General features: G+C 45.5%; 5 protein-coding genes across 5 annotated transcripts; 2 read left to right on the plus strand and 3 right to left on the minus strand.

The window, feature by feature from the left end:
• Positions 1-4,878: 4,878 nt before the first annotated feature.
• SERLADRAFT_417884 (uncharacterized protein) lies at positions 4,879-6,514 on the minus strand (the record flags this gene model as incomplete). Its single annotated transcript, XM_007322671.1, has 4 exons — positions 4,879-4,938; positions 4,983-5,846; positions 5,895-6,013; positions 6,066-6,514. The coding sequence occupies 3 exons, from the start codon at positions 5,910-5,912 to the stop codon at positions 4,879-4,881; spliced, it is 942 nt and encodes a 313-aa protein (XP_007322733.1).
• Positions 6,515-6,630: 116 nt separating this feature from the next.
• Positions 6,631-7,856, minus strand: SERLADRAFT_417885 (uncharacterized protein; the record flags this gene model as incomplete). Its single annotated transcript, XM_007322672.1, has 5 exons — positions 6,631-7,094; positions 7,144-7,248; positions 7,304-7,519; positions 7,576-7,681; positions 7,745-7,856. The coding sequence occupies 5 exons, from the start codon at positions 7,834-7,836 to the stop codon at positions 7,002-7,004; spliced, it is 612 nt and encodes a 203-aa protein (XP_007322734.1).
• A 66-nt stretch (positions 7,857-7,922) lies between these two features.
• Positions 7,923-11,159, plus strand: SERLADRAFT_363525 (uncharacterized protein; the record flags this gene model as incomplete). Its single annotated transcript, XM_007322673.1, has 14 exons — positions 7,923-8,189; positions 8,244-8,594; positions 8,655-8,764; positions 8,817-8,971; positions 9,026-9,236; positions 9,290-9,321; positions 9,382-9,623; positions 9,687-9,900; positions 9,952-10,149; positions 10,202-10,246; positions 10,319-10,413; positions 10,471-10,776; positions 10,831-10,845; positions 10,900-11,159. 14 exons carry the CDS (start codon positions 7,959-7,961, stop codon positions 10,939-10,941), a joined length of 2,247 nt encoding a protein of 748 aa, XP_007322735.1.
• A 195-nt stretch (positions 11,160-11,354) lies between these two features.
• Positions 11,355-11,612, plus strand: SERLADRAFT_351878 (uncharacterized protein; the record flags this gene model as incomplete). Its single annotated transcript, XM_007322674.1, has 1 exon — positions 11,355-11,612. The coding sequence occupies one exon, from the start codon at positions 11,355-11,357 to the stop codon at positions 11,610-11,612; it is 258 nt and encodes an 85-aa protein (XP_007322736.1).
• A 392-nt stretch (positions 11,613-12,004) lies between these two features.
• SERLADRAFT_477258 (uncharacterized protein) lies at positions 12,005-15,610 on the minus strand (the record flags this gene model as incomplete). Its single annotated transcript, XM_007322675.1, has 8 exons — positions 12,005-12,932; positions 12,953-14,077; positions 14,140-14,223; positions 14,283-14,416; positions 14,487-14,680; positions 14,741-14,814; positions 14,878-14,913; positions 14,987-15,610. 5 exons carry the CDS (start codon positions 15,136-15,138, stop codon positions 14,285-14,287), a joined length of 588 nt encoding a protein of 195 aa, XP_007322737.1.
• Between the last annotated feature and the right edge of the window lie 16 nt (positions 15,611-15,626).

A 15,626-nucleotide genomic window follows, 5' to 3' on the forward strand; every position in this document is an offset into this window, starting at 1 on the left:
AGTAGCGCATTCATATCTTGCGACGACATGTTGACTTGTTCTCCTTGGGTAACGTAAAAATAGGTAACTGGGGGTCCCCGCTTGCTATCTGCGGATCAACCTCTTCCCAGCTGAGTATCGGATCTCAATCTCCGACTACCCACACTATAGTATTTGAAAAAGTATATAAAAATGTAAACGTAATAAACCCTGGTCCGAACGGTTGTCAGGGGGTGGTCCGCTTGTTAAGCTGTCAACCCTTCTCCAGACTGGCGGAGGCAAGTGCCCGGCCTGGTCAGAGGTATTTGAAAGTGAAAGTTTGTATTTTAAATCTAATCAACAGTGGTTCCACACCGACTGCTGAGCTAAGTACTCCCCTCAACGCTGGGGGCCGCGTATCACAGGTTTTGGGTTCTTCTCCCAAAGCACTACAAGGCCGTCGCTAGGAGCGCACCTATCTGCTATGTGGGATATTCCTAACCGCTAACCAATCTCCTTCACCCTGGAGTCCGGGTGCCCAAATGATGGGACTTCTGCACACACGTGCGAGAGAGTAGAAAGAGCGAGTCCTAATGTAACAACCAAGAGTTAGTTACTCTGGCGCACACAGGAACACACTATAAAGGTAGTGGAAGATGGGGAGTGGGTACCCCTTGGGCTGCAGTGAGTTAGTTGGTATACAACAGGAGAACTCGCTGAGGAGTCTCCTGGATCTATTGGGGTATATATACTACTACAGGTTGTTTGTACATGTGTACTATACAGTTGATGAAGGCAGTGGCTGATGATGTCATAGGGCCTAGCCCGTATGGCCAGCTCCACTGCGTGAGAGAGTTAAATCTAAAAGTAAAAGAAAGGCAACGCGGCGCGAGAAAGGGAAATGCCGCGTGGCACTTAAAGTATAAAGTTAAAGCGGAGAATAAAAAGGACAGGAGATGTCCGGAAATTGTGTTATCGTAACAGCATAAAGCGGCGTTTAGGACAAACCGGGGGTTATTCGAACCATTAGTCATGTTCTTTGGACTGACAAATTCCCCCGCCACGTTCCAAACAATGATGAACACGCTTTTCAAAGAGTTGATAGACGAAGGATTAGTGATCATATATCTAGACGATATTATGATATTCACAAAAGATATAGAAATGCACCGAGCAACGACGCGACGTGTATTAGAAATCCTAAGAAAGAATCATCTCTATCTTAAACCAGAGAAATGTGATTTCGAACAGACAGAGGTGGAATACCTGGGACTGATCATCTCAGAGAACGAAATTCGCATGGATCCGGTAAAAGTAGAAGGAATTAGCAAATGGCCAGAATGCAAAAATAAGAAGGATATACAAGCATTCTTGGGATTTGTAAATTTTTATCGAAGGTTCATAGAAGGCTTTGGGGAAGTAGCCAAACCATTGACCAAGTTAACGGGAAAAGAAGACTTCATTTGGGGAAATGAACAACGCGAAGCATTTAACACATTGAAACAACGCGTAGCTTCAGCCCCAGTGTTAGCTCTCCCAGTACCACATGGCCAATACAAAGTAGAAGCGGATAGTAGTGACTTCGCTATGGGTGCTGTCTTATCACAAAGACAAAAAGATGACTGGAAACCGATTGCATACCTCTCCAAAGTGTTAAACCCCACAGAACGCAATTACGAGATCTATGACAAAGAGCTTCTTGCCATCATGACGGCACTTAATGAATGGAGACATTATTTGATAGACGCAGAAGAAGAGTTCGAGATATGGACAGATCATCAAAATCTGTTATATTTCAAAGAACCAAGGAAGTTAAATAGGAGACAGGCGCGGTGGATGACGGAGTTAAGCCAGTATCATTTCACGATACATCATATGCCGGGAAGGAAGCATATAAAAGCAGATCTTCTCTCGAGACGATCAGATCACAACAAAGGAGAAAACAACAACAAAGACGTCGTACTACTGGATGAGAAATTATTTGTAAGAATGACCCTCTCGCCGGAGCAGAGACAAAAGATCGCAGACAGTCAAGAGAAAGAATTGGAGATCTCAAAGTGGATTGCAAAGAGAAAGGGAAACGTAGATGAGTTGATAAAAAAGATGAAAGGAAAGATAGAACGGAGAGAGGATGGTTGGCTAGACAAAGACGGTTGCATAGTATTCAAAGGCAGGATCTATGTACCAAGAGATGCTGTGTTAAGGGAAGAGATTATCCGACAAAACCACGACTCTGTTATTGCCGGCCATCCAGGAAGACATAAGACAAAGGAGCTAATCACTCGACAATACTGGTGGCCCTATATGGACAGAGATATCACGAGATACGTAGATGGATGCGAAGTCTGCCAAAGAACCAAGACAGACCATAAAAAGAAAGCAGCACCGCTTCATCCAAACGAGATCCCGGATAAACCTTGGCAGATCATATCAGTAGATCTGATCGGACCGCTACCAAAATCAAATGGATATAACATGATAATGGTAGTAGTAGATTGTAAAGACCCTAGCTGTATGCCGGTGACCCGAGCAGCGTAGGACTTAAATCAAACAACAAGTAGTGACAAGCAAGTATAAAAGAGTAAATCTACAACTGGGGTATGTACATGGATATCGCGCTAGTTATATAGAAGAAGGCATGAGGCTTTGGTGAGGTATGAAGTAGTGTATTGGTAAGTAACATGTGTAATGCGTGAGGCTGATTGGTAATGAGTATTACTAATGTGTCACGTGATTACTAGATAAGATAAGATCAAAGGGAGATTAGATTAGGTGAAAGAATAGTCTCTATCTCGCGATTAGATAAAAATGATGAGTCAGATGGATACGATCGTGACATTACCCCCTCCTTAGGACTTCCATCCAGGTAATTCCCACAAACAGATGGACAAGAAGAATATGAAGTCGAAGAAGTTTTAGATTCACGTCTAAAAAGAGGGAAACTGGAATATTTAGTACATTGGAAGAACTATCCAAAAGAGGAACACACGTGGGAACCCGAACAACACCTAAACAACTCACCCGACAAAGTAAAAGCATTCCACGACCACAACCCTAGTGCACCCCAACGGATCCGATTCCAATTACATTTCCAACCCTTCGAAAACTTCACAATGACTAGAGTCCGAAAACAATTGTTTAATTGGGAAAACGGAAAGATGGACCCCTACTTTTGGGACGAAAGTCCTAAGGAGGGGGTAATGTCACGACTTGAACCAGACGCGCTAGTTTGAGCGCTAGTTTCTTTTTCATTTTCTTTGATATCTGATCACATGACAGATAAGATATGTTAAGCTGCTGCTATTAGCGCGGATGACATAATACGTAGATTACATCAGATCACGTGACCATCACGTGACAAGAGTCTAGAACCATTACAAAGAACATCAGTCAGCGCCTCATGGCTACTGCATGTTAGATCAGTCAGCGCCTCATGGTTGACTTCAGAAACGTATATATAGTAAACCACCATGTACATACTTTCCTCAGTCGTTGATTAATTCTCAATCGCTATCTTGTAACGCTACTTGTTTGATTTGAACCTTCGTCCCTCTGTTAGTTCGGTAAAGGGGATAAGGGTTTTACAGTAGGCACCGTGCAGTAATTTTCTTATGTGCCCAACAGCTCTCTCTTGCACTCATCAGCCTTCAAACGGTTGCACAATCAGCAGCACTGGTAGCTACCAACCAACTTGACAACTCTCTACCCCAACCATACCACACCTCTATTTTGACAGGCCATGGATGGGTCCTTGAATTACTGCAGGGCCATCCCAACCGCATTTGTGCTGAACTTGGTGTCAGGCACCATGTCTTCCTCAAGTTAATTGACCTACTCAGACACCATCATTACATTGACTCAAGGCATGTCAGCCTTGAGGAACAGCTCGCCATCTTCCTATACGCATCTGTCACAGGCTTATCTGTTCGCCATCTTGGTGAACAATTCCAACAATCAAACAATACAATTTCTAGGTACTTCAAGAAGATCCTGGCTGCATTTACCTCCCCAGAAATTTATGTTACCTATGTCCATCTACCTGCTGAGGACAACCCGCTGCTGCCTTACATCATGGAAAATCCCAAATATTGCCACTTCAAAGGTGCCATTGGTGCCATTGATGGGACACACACATTGCATGTGTCCCATCTGCCGCCAAACGCCAGGCATTGCAAAACCGCAAAGGCGGGGTATCTCAAAACTGCCTTGCCTGTTGCACTTTTGACCTCAAATTTTCTTACATGCTCAGTGGGTGGGAAGGCTCTATTGCAGATGCCGCTCTATGCCATGATGCTTGTACGAGCAACCTTCGCATTCTGCAGGGTAAGTACTATCTAGCGGATGGAGGATTTCCTTCCTGCCCCCAGCTTTTAGTGCCATACAGAGGTGAACACTACCACCTTCAGGAATACGCTCGTGGCAATTGCAGGTAAGATTTACCCTCCATTTCTCACATCCTATTCTAACATCTAGCATTTTTAGGCCACAGAATCCTCGCGAATACTTCAACCTTTGACATGCATCTGCTTGCAACGTCATTGAGTGTATCTTTGGGATCCTCAAGCGGCGTTTTTGTATTCTCCTCCTCCCTTCTGAGTATGACATGGCTGTTCAAGCATGCATACCCCCCGCCCTCTGCATGTTACATAATTTCATACGGGTCCATGACCCGTATGAAATCCAAGACTACAACACTCCCACTGAAGACCCCATCCCTCGCCTTGACACTGGGACTTTAGCCACAGGGCCTCCCACCGAAGCAACCCGGACACAAGCAAATGTGAGGAAAGATGAGATTGCTAAGTTGATGTGGGAGGACTATCAGGGTGAACTGCGTAGAAGAGGATTAGTGTAACATTGTCTCACAATATCTTACTGCCTTGTACTATGATACTAACTCAATGTCATTTTCATAACATTTCATATTGTACCAGCAGAAGTAAATACCACACAGATCTTGTGATGGAGCTGATCCATGCCCTACACAACTCAGTCGCATGCAACATGTTCAAGTATGTATCCACCACCCCCATTTTGTGCTCAAAGATACGAAGGACTTCAACCTGCTTGGGAATCCCAAGCTCATAGTCAAGTTCTTGTAGTGCTTGGATAGCGATACCTCTTTGTATATGGGAGGCCTGTTTAGCAATGTCGAATTGGTAGCGGGAAATGAAAGAGGAGGGGGTGGTAACAGATGTCCCAGGTGCAGATGAGGGTATAACAGTGGAAGAACTGTCTTGTCTCGTAGACAAGGTATCCAGCTCATTACAAATAGTGTCAGTTATCCCCTTCATTATAGGTACAATCTGACCCAGCGTATCATTCAACCCAGTTAGGGCATTGGTGGTCATTGTATTTGCAGCTACACGAGGGGTTTTAGAACTGCGACTATGCACAGTAACTCCTGTGCCCTTGCTGCAAGTGGCAGTTGACATCACATCCACATCCGCATCTGAGGTACTTTCTTTTTGCTTGCTACTGGAAGACCCACCGGACATAACTGGTGACATATTGGTAGGAGGGGGCAGTGATTTGGGAGATGGCAGCCCAATAAGCCAGTCGCTCACACCGGCATCACTGCGCTGCATGTTGGGACTTTCTGCACCACGCAGGCCAGCAGGAATAGTTGGCATGGTGAGGTGAGGATTGTTGTTGGGATATGGTTGATCACTCCTAGGCGTTTGTGGGGGAAAGGGCAGGGAACTACCGGATATGGACAACAAAGAATTTGGGGCATTGGTAGATATAGGAAAACTAGATACAGAGGTAGGAATGAGAGAAGGGCAAAATGCATTTGCTCCCTTGGCATGACGCCCAGATATGAGATTGTCCATTGCTTTGAAATGGACCCAACCCTTGTTGCAAAAACCCTTGACACCAGGGTTTTTCTACAGACCAATAAGATGCAGATATTGTTTTAAAAAGTGAGCACATACCTTGAGGTATCCTCCCATACAGTGTTTCTTTCAATTGTGATATCTGCACCATTAGTATCATCCCAATGAAAGCCCAATTGCTCTGATAACGCTTTGATGAGTTTGTAGGTAGATCACAACTAATTGCAGGCTAAAGTAAACCGTCAATTAATAAATTGACATTGTACACACCCTTCCCCATTTGCTAGAGCAGTGCTTGCCTTCCTTTGCAGGGCCAACTACATGATCCTTTTGTATATTCTGATTGAATTCCACAGCAGCCTTTGGCCAGAATTTCTTTGGGAAATTCATCCCATCTCCACCCTCACTTCGCTTGCTAGTTATATACGCAATCAACCCAACTTCCTCAGCCTCTGACCAAATTTGCCTGTCCTTTGTGCTGGTGGAAACTTGACCATCATCAATATCAGGTGGAATAGGTGTGGCTTTTACACCATGGTAGTTGTGCGAGCTGGTGGACTGAGTAGCAAGATTGGTGTCTCTGTTCATCCTCAACCAGTAGCGAGGCCGTTTAGAGTCGCATGTAGAAGTTTCAATGCCTGAGGCTGAGGCTTTCCTCTTGTACATTGTTTTTAGAGGGGTATGGGGTCTGTGGGTGGTCTGAAAAAGAACGGCACGGCACGCCTTCTGGCATATCGGCACTCCTTGTGGCGCCAAAATGCGCAAAATCTCATTTTCATTTTTGTTCCCGTACAGCGCCTCAACCATTAGTCTGACTTTCACACAACTTTAGCCGACTTTTTGTTTTTACTGAGAGTGAACTGTCAATTGGTTTGTGCTTTGTAGGCAATACACTTGGAACTGTCACCCCTTTGGAAACTTTGGAAGCTTAGTATATTAATATACAACCCTCGTTGTACCCAAATTGACTCTGCTACGTGTTCCCAACGACTACTATCATTCATAAGTAGTCATCCGAGTTGGACGTCTGGCTGGGGCGCAAGATTATTCTCCCAGATGTGTTCAAACTTGATGCCTGTCCTTGGCAAGTTGTATGGTGTTCTTTCTATCGGCTTTCCGTTCTCTGCTACGTTGATTTTCAGTCACCTTCGACCGAGCTTAGCGGCTAAGATGTTAAGAAACTTTGAAAAACTACGCCAACCCCGATCATGGTGGCCGTGTCGAGCCTAATGATTCAGCAGTCTGGAGTGTCCACAATTCCATATCTTCGTGGGGAAGTTTATTCCACTTGTGGTAGATCTATGACTCAAGTGAGCTTGGAAAACGGAAGAACGACAATGGAACATACATCGTCGAGAATATCTAGAAGCTCGGTCGTCTTCGCATCTGTTTCTTCCTGTTTCCTGACATTCTCCTGAAATTGAGCTTGCAGTTTCAGATTTTCTTCTTCGAGCTAACATAAAACATATACTGTGAGTATGAGAATGAGCAGAAAAAATTTGTCGTACAGCTTTCAATGTTGCTTTCAGGCGATCGACCTCCCCTTCTAGAATAGGCACCACATGAGCACGACCAGCAGCTCGAGGTTGTAAATCCTCTTTCCAAACGTCTTTCCCCGATAGTTCTCCGCGCTGCTTTCGTGCACGAGCTTCTGTAACGACAGCATGCAATATGTTGATACTCTCCCTAACATTATACTCTTTGAATAGGTCTTCACAACTGTTCTTTAATCCTCGCTATGAGCAGTGTACCCTGACAAGTTATAGACCAAGACACGTACAGATATTGTAGATTCCATATGCCTTGAGACAGCATTAAACACAGCAGACGCGCCATTTGGTTCTTCTTTGCACCATAGAGAAAAATATTCGGTAAAGTCTTCATAGCTGTTTCATCATATCGTCAAATTCATCTGGTAAATGTGGCAACGAGGATATATGTAAATGTACGTCCATTGGCGCGCAGAACGTTGAATGGCGAGCTGTAATGCCGAGTGGAAATGTGTCCACCGTTTACTGTCCGACGCCGATGTCGTTGCCATCGTTGAGCTCGACGCGTTGCGGAGTTTCGAACGCGAGCGTGGCTGGAGAGATTTCCCCACACATACTAGGCTGTGGCTGAGCGTTTGTGTCAAGTTACATCGTGACTTGCTCGGTGCACGCTATGGACCGCAATGAAGGAACCGTCAATCCTCCAGAAGCCGTACGGATACAAAACCAAAGGAGCTCTGTTCCCTCTTTTCTTTTCATAATATTCATGCTTTTCATGCTCACCAATCACAGCGGAGACGAGTTTCTCGCACGGAACCATTATCAGGATGCACTCCAGTCATTGAACTACCAAATGTCCAATTTTACTGCGTGGATGAATGGGACGGAGTCAAATTTTACTCTAGTGCGTGCTATTTTTGACTGGGTTGTGTAGAACAATGTCTGAGTCCAAAGGTAGTCAGCACCAGACTCATCTGTGGCTCCCCTGCTACAGTCTTTCATGACATTTGGCTCGCAACTCGACCCATCGCATTCGTCGTATTTCCCCAATGTGACAGGTTTTATTCGCGGGGATGTAAACTACCACAACGTCACTCCTCCCAGCCTCTCTCATCCCAATACCTCAGACCTCGCATGGGCGTCCCTGGCCCGGACCTACATGGCTGATCCTAATATGACTGAAGTACTACAGAAAATAGGGCCATGGAATTGGTCTGGTTCAGAAAAGATTTCTTGGAGTTTGATGGCTCGCACCCCTGTGGAAGTCACTGCGGCGAACAATGCATCAGCGAGAATAGCGATGATTCATGTATGTCAACTCGATATTTCGTATCTGTTTGTTCACCAACACATCAAACATCACATTTAGGGCAGAATTGATCTCGTTGATCCTAAAAATGTAGGTGATATGAGACTTGATTTCGAAGGCGTCCATATCATAGGAAACGGTTCTATCTATGGGTTTGCAGAGCCAATCGGGTAATATCTCTTATTTACCAGAGTTTCGTCGTACTCACATGTTGCTGTACAGCCGAAACATAGATATACGCCTACTGCCATCCATAGTACCCGAGGGCTACCAAAACGCCACAGCACACGCTGTAGAACCTGAAATTGCTTCAAGGATCAACAAGCTAAAGACTATGATCGATCAAGGTATCATAGACCAAGACAGCAACAACGATGGTATGTCAATCATTCTTAGTCCCTGAGGGAGCTATCTTGCTAATCTCTCTACAGACAACAGCGGCAAATCAAAATGCGGATTCACCCTATATTCTCAGATAGAGCCATCTCAAGTTCCGGAGCAGCTCATGGATGAGCTGGAAGAAGAACTACAGAGACCCACTGGAAAATGGACTGTCAAGTCTCCCAAGTTAACTCTTAACGGTGTACTACTGAGCAAGGAATGTGGCATTCTTTACCATATCAACAACACTGAGGGTTTGAGGTAGGAGCACACATGTAGAGCATTCCTTATAGATCTGACATTGCAATCAATAGGTCTCGCACTTTTTTCCGCAAAGTTACAACCTGTCAGTTCATCATCTTATTTTTTGTTTGTGTTGCTCATCATTCCTCTTATCTTTAACCAGATGCCGGGACGGCAGCACTCGCCTACTTCGTTCTTCTCGTTCTTCTTTCTCGTCAGATGGACCGCAGCCGAACGCCCGCTGGCATTTCTCGTTTATCTCGCTGGTCATTCCTTACCCAAGCCATAGTGGACGCCGTTTCGTTTGCAGGACATATTACATTTGCCATTCTCGCTGATGGACGGCCATCGCTTTCACTTGTTGCCCCTGCGTTCTTAGCTTGCATGCTGTTCGCTTATGAAGCGGTGAGCGTAATCCTAATAGCAGCAGCGCCCTAGGCCTTGATTAAAATTTCCGTCGGTTTACAGCAATTCTCCATTCTCATCAATCAGGTACAAGCCCCAGAAGATGTCGTACCAGCTCCTTCTCCCATTCGTCAAACTCCACCTTCACCTCAGGAGGATTCTAGTTTACCTACGCAGGCACCACAAGCAGCCCCTCCCACTCCTTCCGTTCCTTCTGAACCCAGCTTCTTCCGCCTCTTCATGCAACATCTGCGTTCTGATCCCCAGGCTCGCATCTGTAGGCCGTATCGTGTGTTCTGGTATTTATAGCTGACGAGACCTCTCTTAGGGTTAGGGATGTTTTTCTTCCTCACTTTCGTCGTTCGCGTCATCGTTACACCTTCATTGGCACTGTTTTTCGTCGGTACTATGTACTCGTCGTTCTGGTTGCCACAAATCGTGCGGTCCGTTAGACGGAGCAGGAGTAGCGCATTAAGCAAGGAGTACTTAGTGGGTACCACAATTTGCAGACTTTATTTTGCGTTGTGTACGTCTATTCTACCTGGTATTACATTCTCATGGCTGACTCCATTTTGCAGATTTCCTAGCTTGTCCCAAGAACGTTCTCGATGTGGATCGTCGACGTAAGTCCGACTATCTATACCTGCTGGTGTTTGTCACTAATAATTATCTTCGTCAACTCTTAATATATCCAGTATGGATATACATCCTTGCAGTTTTCATACTAATGCAAGTCATCGTTTTGATACTGCAAGAGCAACTTGGACCTACATTCTTCCTTCCAAAGCGGGTACGTCCATGTTATATCGTCGTATTAGATCGGTATCTCATCTACTCTCACATGTAGTTTACCAGTACGAAGATGTACGATTATCACCCACCGATTCCGTCTTCTGGTGTTTCTGACCCAGAGTCGCCCGACTCTTCGTTGGGAGATTGTGCCATCTGCATGGAAGTTATCTATGCTGAAGATCCACGACAACGCCAGCAAGTTGCTGGAGGATTGTTACACAAAGTTAGTGCACGCAGAAACTACAGTCTTGCGCCGTGTAGCCATCTATTCGTGGGTGCTAGTATGATCTTAATTCCGACATACACCTTTAATAATTCTTTTGACAATGATCTTCAAAAGCATACCGAATGTCTCGAAAAGGTACGAATAGTCCCATTCCGTTGTTAGAGACATTTACTAATTGTTTCCTTTTAGTGGCTTGCTATTAAGGTCATTAAACACGTTCTATTAATATACGCAGGAAACTCACGTGGTTACTTACAGAATATCTGCCCACAATGCCGACGTCCTCTACCTCCTCTATGAACTAGTTTCTTAACGTTTCAAGATCATCGACTGTCTCAAGTTACGCTCACCTTCTCTTGCATCCCCACTCTCCCGTTGAGTGTACTTTCGCCATGTTACACTAGGTGCACTCGGAAATGGACTCACGATACTAATGTGTACTATAGCTCACCACATAAACCAATATGTCGCATTTACAATGTTATCCTGTTCTCTGCAAATCAACTGGAGTTTTGTCTTTCTCGCACGTGAATGACCTGCTCATCGCACGTGATGTCATCGCGTTGGTTTCCCTCATGTTCCCTATTTCTACAGGGCTAATCCTTACAGCCATGAGTACTTTACCTGGACCATCGGCAGAAAATGCTACTTCAAAGAAGCGGCCAGTATTTTCTTCCTCTTCAAGTGCTTTATGGGCCATTCTTGGCAAGGAAATGTCTCAATCGACCTCAACGACAGCGAAAACAACGATCCCTGTTCCTCCATTAGCTCCGCTCGACAAAGCAGGCGCATCTATGCGCATGTTACTATATGATACTCAACTTAACCTTGAAAAGTTCTCAGCTCGTGTGGATAAACTCACTGGTGGTGTCGAAGATGCTAGGAAAGAGCTGGTTACCGTACAGAGAATGTTCGAAGGTGATCGAGACAAAATCATGGGAGAGATGCTCGACATCTGTAAGTCTTGTTAGCCAGGTCTAAATTTCTTACAAATACTAATCACAGCGTCGATAACGTACTGCCTGCGTGGTCGTTCGACAGCGAACAGATGTCAGGCTGTGTTACAGAAGTGTATAGGCGCACCTGCTCAATCTGCACAACTAGAACTTATGCTTAAGTCACAAACATCGATCGAAGCTGTATTCCAGGCACTAGAAAAACGCACAGATGCGCTGCAAACGGTACCGTTTGATGCCATACCTCAGCTTTGGCGAATGCGCTCTGACCATGAGATCATCTAGCTGATGCAATCCCAGACGCATACAATCCAAATGATTCAAGAGCAGCAAAATGCACTGATAACTAGTGTTCTATCTGTCCCACCCCTTCTTCATGCTATTCCGCTCCACATCGATCAAGCGAGGTCCGGCATCGTAGACGCTCTGAACACTAACATTTCGAAAATCTCTTCGTTATCGGATGCTATGAACTCTGACATACCTCAATTTCACTTAGAACAGATTAAATCCAGTATCATCGACGCGCTAAATCCTAGTATATCTGGTATCTCGACAGCTTTGGACCTGATGAAAACGAATATTATTGAAGTCATAAAGAATAGTGTCTCAAGTATACCGTCGACTCTGGACATCATGCAAGCGAAAATTATCGATGATATGAAGACCAAATCTGTCGAAGTCCTACAAGGCCTTTATTGCCATTCTCCACCATTGGCATCTCACGCAGAGTCACGTCCGCTGGTCCCCAAAAAACGTGCCACATCTGTGGCGGACGTTGATACACTCTCCAATCATGGACCTCTTCCTGATCTTTCTCCACATAATTACAACACAAAAGGAAGTAAGAAAAGGGTCAAAAGGATGCGCATCGATTCTCCGCCTCGGTCACCTTCCATATTGCCAATTTCCCCCCGCCAATCGCCACCGAAAATTGTGAGCCTGTGTAGTGACGAAGCAGGAAACCTCTCTATCCCCAATATCACTACTTCTGGCGGTATAATTCACAGTGCGCATCCAATTTCTCCTTTTCTGTCTGAGATACGACAACCTGTTAGTGGCCCCTTCCGCATGGGTTATTCTGAGCTATCGGGAACAGGCAATCATCACCCACAACGCGACTCTCAGGCTCCCACTCAAATCATGATGACCTCCGCCCCTGGTCCTGGCCGTAAGAAACTTGTCGCGGCCAAAGCAAATGGATCCCATGGCCATGCAATTCAACTTGATCCGTCAGCTGAATCATCTAAGGCCAGGACACGAGCAAAGCTACGGCCAAGACCTATCAATAGGGAGTCAGGTAAGAATCAAGTAACTCCCATAGTTCCTCGACAAGTACCGGCCGAATCCCAATTGGAATCCCTTGCTCCTACCCTAAGGTCATCATCGGCGATGTCTTCCTTAGCTGCACAAGCTGCACATGCTCCCGATGAACAACATGTTTCTCATGCTACTCCAAGCCGTCACGATATTCCCGCTAGTCTGTCCCCCCTTTCGTCCGTCCCTTCGTCGAGCCCTATTCAAATGCACAAAAAGCCAGCCCAATTGTCACAAGTCGAATCAAAAACCACTTCTAGAGATGATGACGTTTTGAGCCACAAAGATAAGTGGCTTATGGGCCCGGGTATCCCACATACTAGACATGATGCTGGATATCATTTTTCGAAAACATCGAACTCAAACACTGCCGAGCCCTCTACAAAAGTCAGCGATATATCTCGTGGCAACCACTCGAAGCAGCTGGCATCAGTTTACAGCGCAAATTGTGCCTTTCCGTCTTCGGACGTTGGTTATGGTTCGATGGCGTCGTCGTCATTGAAACCAATAAGTTTGCGAGATAGGCAAGCGCACATGTCCTTCGTATGTATTTCAACGTTCTCCTCCAAAGATGGCTGGCGGTCTTGTCGACAAAACAAGAGCAATGCACTAATTCACATTGGCTCGGGGCACCGCTAACTTGAGCCTCTTTAATATTTTTTTAGTTCCATCATTCTCGTGCAACCGCAAAGCGATTTATACCCCTCGGGTCTTTTTCTTCTTCCGACGAACATGAAGAAGTATGACTTTCCAGCGCTACCAGCGCTACCGGAACTGATAAAGGACGTAGATATAAAACATTGCTTTCTTGTCGCAGATGCAGAAGAAAAAAGGACTATGTGTTGCAGTCACACTATTCTTGAAAGCTGATTATTTAGAGATTACTCACACCGATCAGTGTGGATATAGTGGACGACTCAGATGGAATAAGTAGCATCGAACGAATGGTTTAAACAGGGGAAATACAGTAGTGATGACAGATTTAAGTTCAGGATTCGGAAAGTTGCATGGCATAAAGTGAAGGAAATACAGCAACTGTCCTATAGCAACGTGATTCACACGTCTTTGACCTGCATTTCCAACCACTCCCACAGTGCCTGGCCGAGCTTCGGGTCCTGTGTACCCTGCCGAGGAATCCCAGGTCGTGCCCAGGGGACAAGGGACTGGAAATCAGACGCAGCAACATCAACAAGGGCAGAGCGAGCTTGAAGAGACAGAAATTTACCTTGCCGTTGAGTCCGGCGGCCTCAGGTGCAGTCCCCGCATATAATTGCGTGAGAGCGCGGGTGTCGAACAAGAGTACCGCAATCTGTGAACGATCAGAGTGAGAAGTCGCATACCAAATAAAATCTTTTTTATGACACGCACCATTACTTTTCGAGCAAAATCTGGTACGTATACCGTTGGAGGTCGGAACGGATGTTTCCTGGGTTCAAGGCAATAGACACGATGCCTTGGTTACCATAGCGCTTTGCGAGTTCTAGAGCAGAAACAATGTTTCCCTATATCACCAGCCAGACGAAAGGTCACGCTCGGATTAACGACAATATGGCAGGGTTGAAGAGGCCTCACGTATTTGCTTTGACCATATAATGACTGGGGACTCATTTTCTTCCGAACTGGGCCATCTTTGAATGTGGCAAAATCGAGGCTACCGAAGAGATGCGCAGATGAGGCAACGGTGACCACGCGTGCTTTGCCGTCTGGGGAGGTTTGGGCTGTTGAGATTAGGGTTGGAAGGAGAAGTTTCGTGAAGTAATGATGGCCTGTGGAACAACGCAGACTATTACTGTCTGTATGAAACGAAGAAAAAAAGGGGCTTCTACCAAGAACGTTGGTACCAAATTGGAGATCATAGCCATCCGCGGTTAAGAGGTCCTTTGGAGGAAACATCACGCCACTAGCCGAGTCAATATCAGTGAAAGGATTTGCATAGGACCTTTTTCTCGGATCTGGGACTTACGCGTTATTAATGAGAACATGGAGCTGCGTCTCTTTGCTATCCGGATGAAAAGGTGAGTTCGTTAGCGTTAGTGGGCCAGTCGTGACCTGGGGAGTTGAGTGAGTAATACCTGAGAAACTCCTCAGCGGCCACTTGATCGAGTTTGAGGAAGATTGCCTCGTTTCCTGTCTTGTCCTTCAATTCACGGATAGTTTCCTCCGATTGAGGCTGGTTTCTGGCTGCGATATAGACTTTTGCATTGTGTGATAAAAGAGCCTGCATTATGGTCGTTAGCACATGTATGTGATCGTACCACTCTCATTTCAAGGTCTGGATAGGAGAAGGAAGAGGAAGGCGCTTTAATGAACGCTCATCAAGGTGGTCTCTTTTCCGATTCCCGTGTTAGCGCCAGTGACAATGATTACCTTCCCAGCTAGATCCGGTATGTTATTGACAGAGAATTTAGATTTGGGAGGTACAACCTCTCTAGCCCAAGATAATGCTGCGCCCATTTGTCACTTTGATATTACGATGATTGCTATCAATGATTTGTCGTTCGTGGAATGCTATCAGGGAAGATTGGCGTGTTGAGCAGCGCGACACGCAAAGAAGGACTTCTGCGTGTATAACTTGGGAAAGTGTGCTATATTTAGCTGTCTGGCCTTGCGTGAGGTCGAGGATTTAAGTTTCGTAGTGAAACTTGGGAATGCTTCATGGTTTTCTAGTGTTCTAAGAATCACAGCCGGGCAATGACGCGCCATAACGGCGAC

Source organism: Serpula lacrymans, assembly GCF_000218685.1.
Source record: "Serpula lacrymans var. lacrymans S7.9 unplaced genomic scaffold SERLAscaffold_13, whole genome shotgun sequence".
Lineage (NCBI taxonomy): Eukaryota > Fungi > Basidiomycota > Agaricomycetes > Boletales > Serpulaceae > Serpula > Serpula lacrymans.